General features: G+C 40.1%; 1 protein-coding gene across 4 annotated transcripts in view; it reads right to left on the bottom strand.

Annotated features, from left to right (window-relative positions):
• Positions 1-212: 212 nt before the first annotated feature.
• DDAH1 (dimethylarginine dimethylaminohydrolase 1) overlaps positions 213-8,903 on the bottom strand; it is a 272,971-nt gene continuing 264,280 nt past the window's right edge. For all 4 annotated transcript variants that reach the window (XM_058439623.1, XM_058439624.1, XM_032155468.2 and 1 more), the window contains 2 exons: positions 6,458-6,601; positions 213-3,293 (listed from right to left, as the gene is read on the bottom strand). In XM_058439623.1, coding sequence (XP_058295606.1) covers positions 3,177-3,293; positions 6,458-6,601 — 261 coding nt within the window. In that variant the 3' untranslated portion in view covers positions 213-3,176. The remainder of the gene's footprint in view (positions 3,294-6,457; positions 6,602-8,903) is intronic.

Raw genomic sequence — 8,903 nt, 5'->3', positions numbered from 1 at the left:
GCACACTTTTTAAGTGCCTGAAGTATGAAGTATCACTTCAAATATTATTTTAACCCAAGCTTTGATGGCAATTGATTTACAGGTACAGTATTTTTCTAAGTTCATAGCCTAAAGGACAAGAGAGAAAATATCCCATGACTGACAGCAAAGAAATGATGACTTCATTCTCCATGGCAGTTTCTGTTGCAAAGAAAAGAGACAAACACTGTTGATCACAGTACAACTCACATTTTATTCCATTGTGATTGGTATACATGTAAGATTGAGACAGCAAGAGACTAAAAATCAGTGCAGAACTTCTCTGAACTAAAGGGCCGTGAAAGGCATGATTGGTTTTGGCACACAGAGTGGATAACCATACATTGGCTGGAATGAGGTGGTCAGGAAAATAAAATGCACAAATCTAACACCATGTTGAAATCATGTCTGAGTTCTGGAGAATGTTAAAGAGTAAATAATTACAAAGACTGACATGCAACTCTTTACCTTACGTTATTCATCTACAGACTATTTTTCTCCCTTAGAGATGAGGCGATGACCTTAGTAATCTGTTCAGAGTAGCTGAAAAGACCAATCAATACACATTAGAAAGATCTGCCTGATTTCTATAGAAATTCATTATAGCTGAAGAAATAATGTTAAATAATGTATTTTCTCTATATCATCCTTTAACTAAATTGAATCACATCACCCAAGTAATTCTGACTTAACTTTTACTTAGTTAAATATAATTTCTCATGTCTTTTAATGTCAAAAAGCAGTTTCTGTTAGTTTATCCATTGGTGTATATCACAACGGACAAGAGGAAAACTTACGTGATAGTATCTTTCCTTTTCAAAAATAACACTATGCTAATGAGAACATCAAGGAAGTAATGCTATGCTGCAAGTAATTTAGGTTTTCACATCATCAATCACATAGGGAGTCCAAAGAAGCCAGCCTAGCAGGTAACATAGCAGAGCAGAATGCAATGTAGACGAGGCACACAGAGTCTAAATGATTTCTCCAGACAAAGAGAAGGAAAGACAGAAAGAAGCAAAAGAAAGGAAAAGTGAAAAACAGCCTCTGCAGAACAAATTGTTACAAAGAAAAATCTATTTGCTTGCAATTGATTAAACATAATAGAGAAGAGTTCTTCGATTTGGGATGATAGAGGTAAAGATATTAAAAATTATATGCTGGTAAGCCTAAACTGGCTGATTGGGCCATTTTTCCTGTGGTTGTATTTGAGATGTTGAGCTCTCACAGGGAGAATTTTTGCTTTTGCCAAGGAAGGGCCAGATTTAACCCAAAAGGGCAACCTTGAGAACATTTTTTCTTTGTTAACCCCGGCATGTGGCTAACATTCATTCTCTCTCTGGTAAAAAGATATTATTCATCTCTGATGAGATGGTTCAAAATATGACAGTGACCAAGACGTGGTTTATTCACAGAATGCACATAACTGGATATCTGCATATGGCATGAATTAAAAAGTTAAGCAACAAGGAAGAAAAGGAGGAGAAAAACCTTTTGCACATTTCTGACATAAAATAATCAAATAAAAGGGAAAGATAGTGGTTAAGGATGTTTTCATTTTCTCAGAGGTTTCTCACTTCCATCTGCTACGGAGGAAATGAAATGAATGAAAGTAATTCTCTTTAGGTCACCAACATAAGGAATAATTTGACTGCAAACATAGAGGTGAGCAGAGCAAGACCTGAAGTGATATTTCTTAATCTCCTTGATTCTTAATCTTAAACAACAAGCCACAGGCAATACAGGAAAGGTGGAGATGACTAGGAAGTGTGATAACGTGCCTGGATCAGTTACCATTCATTGGAAAGTACCATTTCCCCTGCCTGTTAATAGGCTGATTCCTGCAGGTTTGAGTAAAGGAATCATCTCTTCCTTCAGTGCCGCATTGTTCTTTGTAAGAGGCCCGTGTCAGTTGAAAGTTGTGTAATTTAAAGGCTAGAGAAGAAAGAAATTTAAATTGGATTCCACAGTAAATATTCACGGATATTTCAAAGTAGAATTGTCCACTGTCTGGGGTTGGGTTCAAGCATCAAGGTGATTGCTTCCTGAACATGTTCATTGACTATGAGGAGCTGTTTACTCTGGCTCATATTAGACTACCAGTAATCATTTTCAGACATGATGTCTCTTTTGAAAGAAGTGACTTTGCTGGACGACGATAACTGCAAGGGGTAGAAGACTGGAAATAGGGTGAGTCAGGGTAGGTGGAAACAGAAATGAGTTGAAGGAAGAAAAAAAAGAGTTCCTCCAAGGTCATATATGGTCAGTAATGAAGCAGAAATTCATGGTATGTGACTTAAAGACTTTCTAAGACATTGTACCCATGGGATGTTTCCAAGCTTCTTGATCTTTAATCTTCTAGCAACCTTCTGATACTGGATTTACCTTCCTAGGTGTGGTGCCCTACTTCTGGAATTTAGATCTCTGGGGCAAACCCTGTCAGGATGTGCCTCTGCGTAGTTAACACTGCCGCAGACAGCAGCTCTGATTTCAGTCACAGTTCTGCTGAGGAGCCTGTCTGCTCCTGGCAGGGGTGAGGGGAGGGTTGTTGGTGGCAGATGTAGTCAGAAGCAGAGGAGACCAATGACAGACAGGATGGACCTGCAGGAAGGTAGCCAGAAGGAAAGACCTTGGGTTTTACCCAAGGTCAAGGTGGCTGTGATAGAAGAGCAAAAGGCAAAAGTAACTAACTGAATTTCAGAATTCAGAAGTAAAAGAGAAAAGAGGAGGATCCCTGGACCAGGGACTTTCACAGGAACCAAACATGATTCATGATAAAAAAAAAAAAAAAAGCAAGCTTATCTGACTGATCAAGAAGACATTCTTCAGAATATACTGGCAACTAAATAATTTTCACACCAAAAATACAAACACTAAATGAGTGTTTCCTTACTAGGATTAATCACATTTTGATAATTCATTAGCTCTATATCATCTAGGTTGCTTAATTCATTTAGCAAATCCACAGCTTAGGTACCACCGCGAGGGGAGGGAGGGTGGGGGTGTTGAATGAAGCAATTCAACTTAGAATCAAATTTTGTAAACAAGAGTTAGTAGCACAGTGGCACAGTAGATTGTCAAGGAAAACAACAGGAGTGGGCACGGAGTCATCGGCCTTGCCTGTGCGGTCTTGCCGGCTACCAGGGGGACTTTGCAGCTCAGGAGTCTACTTTCTTGTTAATTAAAACCGAGCAGCAGGTGAGCAGCCCATCCACCTTTTCCAGTTCAGACATGCTCACGGGGATCAGCATATGGTCCTTCAGTTTCTCATAAACCTACAGTGGGAATCAAGGAAGAGGAAGAAAAGAAGGATTATGTTTTACCATCCTCAGAAGTGGAGAATCAATTTGATTTGTGCATCTGGGCTTGTCATTCATTTAATCCCAAGACACACATGCAGTCTCAACCACACACATGCCCACAGTCATCCCCATAGAGCTGGTGGGAACTGGTTAACCACTAGCTCTGTGCTTTAACCTCAAGGCCAAAGATGTGTCAGAAATGTGGTTTTGCTAGAGATGCCTTTACTCTGCCATTGTCATTGCTAGATTAAGTGGTGCGTGGAAGTTGGTGGCCATGTGTCAGTCTGAATATTACTTTCTCTTCACACGTTATTTTTATTTATTTATATATTTTTGGAGACAGGGTCTTGCTCTGTCATTCAGGTTGGTGTACAGTGGCGCAACCATGGCTCACTGCAGCCTCGACTTCCCAGGCTCAAGTGATCCTCCCACCTCAGCCTCCTAAGTACCTGGGACAAACAACAGACACACACCACTATGCCTGGCTAATTTTTATTTTTTTATTTTCTGTGGAGACAGGGTCTCACTATGTTGCCAGGGCTGGTCTTGGGTTCCTGGGCTCAAGTGATCATCCTGCCTTGGCCTCCCAAAGTGCTGGTATTACAGGCATAAGCCACCACACTAGGCCTTCTCTTCACACTTTAAAACCCTCTCAACTATACTTTAGGTTTATTTCCTTACCAACACCACTGGAAAAATTTGACAAGATATAACTTAAGTATTTCAGGTTAAACTGCTTTTAAATTACAGGTATGAATTTTATTAGCATCTTTTGACACTAACAGAAAGCATATGTCAAAACTTCAATTAACAGTTCATAGATTTTTCTGTGATGATCAAACAAAGCATATTTTTAAAAACAGAATCACTTGAAAGTGTACTGCCTAATAACAATCTCCTGTGCTTCTTTAGGAAGCACTGTGTTTCTTAAAATTCAGCACAGTGGTTAATTAAGAGTGTTGGAGCCAGAGTAGGGTCCCAAACCCAGTTCTGTCAACCTACTACTTAAAGAATTATTTCAGTAAAGTGACATTTCCTCTGAGCCTCGGTTTACTTCTCTGTGATATTGGAATAGTAATGTTGCCCCCATAGGGCTGTTACAAGGACTGAATAAGATAATACACCTGGGATGCCTGGCACCCTGCCTGGCACTGGGGAAGCCCTCAGTAAACAGGGATATTATTAATACTATTGTTATTTTTGAGAGACACACGGCTGAATCGGGGGGCAGTGAATAATCATCTGGTAGGTCAGATGATCAATGTGGCTAAAGAGGGATGAATGATTCAGATCTGTATTTCTCAAAGTGAGTTCTGTGACTGGGTGCTTGTTGATATTGCAGATTCTAGGGTGGGGGTCCAGGAACTTGCATTTTTAGCAACCCTGATGTGCATTAAAGTATGAGATCCATTACTCATCTAAGAGCTGGGTAAGCCCCAGTCCTGGGTCAGGAGTCCTCTATTTTCCTCAGGTTCACACTTTCAGCCATGGAAATAGAAAAAATTATCTATGTATTCCCTCACCCTTTTCTTTTTATCGGCTCAGAAGGAGGCTGTGATTAGAGAGTGAACCTAGTAATTATATAATATTGCATATTTAAAAGGTAGTATAAAATATTTTCTAATATTTGCAAAGCTTAAGACAAAAAAAAAAAAGATCAATGATTACTAAAGGCTCTTCTGTAATGCACAGTATAAATATCTTGTTCCTCTGGGCAGAGATGAGATGCTGAGTGCCTAGAAGATATGGACACTTGAAGAATCTATGGATGAGCACTGTTATGTTTGCTTGGTAGGGTAAAATCGAAATTACTAAAGTATATAGATGAGACTGGCAGAGTACGCTGAAAAACAAGGGAGATTTTCTTAGACCAGGAAAAGCATTCCAGATCCAGAGAGAGCTCCCTTATTGGAACACAAACACAGAGACTCCTGGAGCGACCAGTTAGCTGATTTCGAGTGTACCATATTACTACCTGCTCTATCTTTTCAATGAAGAGCTTTTTGCTACCTAGCATGGGCAGTGTCTTCTTTCTGCAGCCCTGACAATGAACACCCACCACTCTGGGTCATTCATACTCCTCTACCTAAAGAAACAAATGGCCAGGTGTGGTGGCTCATGCCTGTGCACTTTGGGAGGCTGAGGTGGGAGGATCCTTTAAGCCCAGGAGTTCGAGACTAGCTCGGGCAACATAGGGAGACCCTGACTGTACAAAAAATAAAAAATTAGCCGGGTATAATGGTGCATGCTTGTAGTCCCAGCTACTTGGGAGGCTGAGGTAGGAGGATTGCTCAGCCCAGGAATTTGAGGCTGCAGTGAGCCATGATTATGCCACTGCACTCTAGCCTGGGCAACAGAGCAAGATCCTGTCTCAAAAAAAAAAAAAAAAAAAAGGACTGGGCGTGGTGGCTCATGCCTGTCATCCTAGCACTTTAGGAGGCCCCGGCAGGCAGACTGCTTGAGCTCACGAATTGGATACCAGCCTGGGCAATATAACGAAACCCCATCTCTATTAAAAATACAAAAATTAGCCAGGTTGTGGTGGTGTATGCATGTAGTCCCAGTTACTCAGGAGGCTGAGGTGGGAGGATCTCTTGAGCCCGGGAGGTGGGGTTGCACTGAGCCAAAATCGTGCCGCAGCACTCCAGCCAGGGTAACAGAGTGAGAACCTGTCTCAAAATAATAATAATAATAATAAATAAAAAAAATAAAAAGAAATAAAAAGAAAAGCTGCCCTTTCCTGAGGGGCAGCTCAGATCTGTCAGAAAACAATGATACTGTTGACCATCTAATTGTAGGTCTTTATGCTTAATGAGTATCTGAGGGTGGGAAAGTACATTTAATCAGAGCTGGGGCATAGACTTGGGTGAGTACTTATTTGAAAATCTGAGTATTTATTTGAAAAGCTTTGAATATCCGGCGTGATCATCTCAATTACTATGCATGCATTAGTGAGCAATGACACGAATGAGAAAAGTGAAACACATTTTCCTTGTGCCCTAAATTGTATCATCCTTTCTTTTCTTAATTGTTTGATATGTATACAGGAAAAGGAGGCTCCTATTGGTCACTCCATTATGAAAAAATCCCCATGGAGGCCGACCCAGCTGCAGTGGCCAGAAGGGATACTTTTTTACCTTTGCGCTTTCTGGATACTCTTCCGGGGTTCGGTGCAGCAAGACATGCCCTTTGTTGGGGATATTTAGATATATACAGTTTGCTGCTATGTCATCAGGCACAGTGAGTTTGTCGTAGCGGTGGTCACTCATCTGTTGCATGATCTATAAAGAAAAACACAGCAGGCCTAAGAAGAGTATCTCCCCACACTTTCAAACAGAAGGAAGGCAGTGTGGTAGGATACAAGCTTGGAACTAACACTTTAGGCTGTTCCTCTGTTCAAATTCCCATCTATTACCTCCAGTCACTTAGAACCAGACAAGGAAAACTTGATTAAGCTATGAGTCTTTGGAAGAATTGCAAGGGTTTTTGTTGTTCTTTAAAAGTATGTGTTTGTCTCTCTTTTCTTTTAAGGTTTTAAAACTGTCTATTATTTTTCTAGTCTTTGTTCGTAAGACCTATCAGTAAGATGCAAAATGGCCACATGTAAGGCCCAGCAGGGGTTTTGATATCTTTGGCTGAGTAAGCAGGGCTGCCTCCTCTATAGGAAAGAAGGGCCATACCAGTAATCAGAATAGTCAATAATGTGAATCTGATTAATCAGTAACACCACACGTGTGTGTGTGTACATGCACACACACACACACACACGCTTTGCTCTTCCATATACTTTTAAACTGAATTCACCTGTTCATTGGCAGGTGATGGCCTTAATACAATGAGCATAAAAGCCACCTGGGGAGAATGAGAAAATCATATTCCCAGGCGTCACCCTTAGGGAAAGCTGGTTTGGTAGATTTTGGTTGAGGCATAGGAATTTTGCATTTTGAAGCCCTACAGATAATTTTGAGGCAGAGGTTCCCTGGACCACAACTGAAGAGAAAAAAAAAAAAAAACCTACTTGGCAGGTCTGTTCTTCAAATGATGAACTTATTAGTATCCTAGCATAAAATAACTTTAAGAACAACACAAAAATGAACAAAATTTAAAATATTGATACCTCATCCTTACCTCTTCAACATAATCAAAACTCTCAAAAAACCACTCCTCCCCCTAACAACAAGAATATCCAAATTAAAAAAAAACCCACAAAAACAAATATTATTTGGGGTTTAGTCATGTAGACTCTTTCTACTCTGTATCAATATCCATACAGTTTTAAGGAATCTGCTGAAATGTCATGCTAGGAAGGTATAACATGATCTTTTCCACAATCTGATTCTAATCTACCTTTGCGGTCCCATCTACTTTTACTTTTCAGTGTTTGTATGGAAAAGTGCTTCATATTACTAGGCAGACATGCCCACTCAGTCATGGGGGCACTGGATAGTCAGATTTATGGTATGAAGAGCAGAAGAGAGACAGCATGCTTCCTGTAGAAAATTCATTCCTAAGAGTGGCATACAGTAAGCCCTTCTGGACTCACCAGTCAGGCAATCATTCACTTCTAGTGTGGAATATGTCAAGGGTGGAGAGAGGCCAAGAGCAATCCCATAATGGAATACTCTTCACATGGAAGGAAACATCAGGAATGGGGATGAGCTTAAGCATTGTATGAAAGGCTGAGACATATAGATGAACAAGACAAGACACAGACCCAGTTTTCCAAGATTACAGTTTAGTGGAAGAAACTCACAGAAAAATAGATAATTATATTACAATAAGAACTAGCAGGGTACCATGCCAAACATTTTACATTTATTATCTAATCTCAAAATTCTATTTTACGGATGAAGAAACTGCACTGAGAGAGGTCAAATAACTTGCTTTAGGTCATATAGGTAGATTCAAACCCAGATCTGTGCAACTCAAAACGTTTCTTAATCATCTCACTTTGCTCTTTCTCAACTTCTGTAGCAGCAAACTACCTCCTACAAACTACGTAACACCTACTTTTTCACATTCACTTGATACTTATTATTTATTCTCTGGCAGTACCATTAATTCTTTTCTTGTATGTAATCCTGTTGTGACCTGCTACAGTCTGGTATAGGTAAAGGACTTAACTGGACATCTCTCTCACACTTTTGAATTTAAATTGTTCTTGAAGGGATAGGCCCATACAGGGGATCACCTATGGAGTGTGTCTTTTTTTTTATTTTTTATTATTATACTTTAGGTTTTAGGGTACATGTGCACAATGTGCAGGTTTGTTACATATGTATCCATGTGCCATGTTGATTTGCTGCACCCATTAACTCGTCATTTAGCATTAGGTATATCTCCTAATGCTGTCCCTCCCCCTCCCCCAACCCCACAACAGTCCCTGGAGTGTGATGTTCCCCATCCTGTGTCCATGAGTTCTCATTGTTCAATTCCCACCTATGAGTGAGAACATGTGGTGGTTGGTTTTTTGTCCTTGCGATAGTTTACTGAGAATGATGTTTTCCAGTTTCATCCATGTCCCTACAAAGGACATGAACTCATCATTTTTTATGGCTGCATAGTATTCCATGGTGTATATGT

The sequence above is a fragment of the Hylobates moloch genome, unplaced genomic scaffold, assembly GCF_009828535.3.
Source record: "Hylobates moloch isolate HMO894 unplaced genomic scaffold, HMol_V3 SCAFFOLD_5, whole genome shotgun sequence".
NCBI classification, from domain to species: Eukaryota; Metazoa; Chordata; class Mammalia; order Primates; family Hylobatidae; genus Hylobates; species Hylobates moloch.
This window is presented reverse-complemented; position numbering and strand designations above follow the sequence as displayed.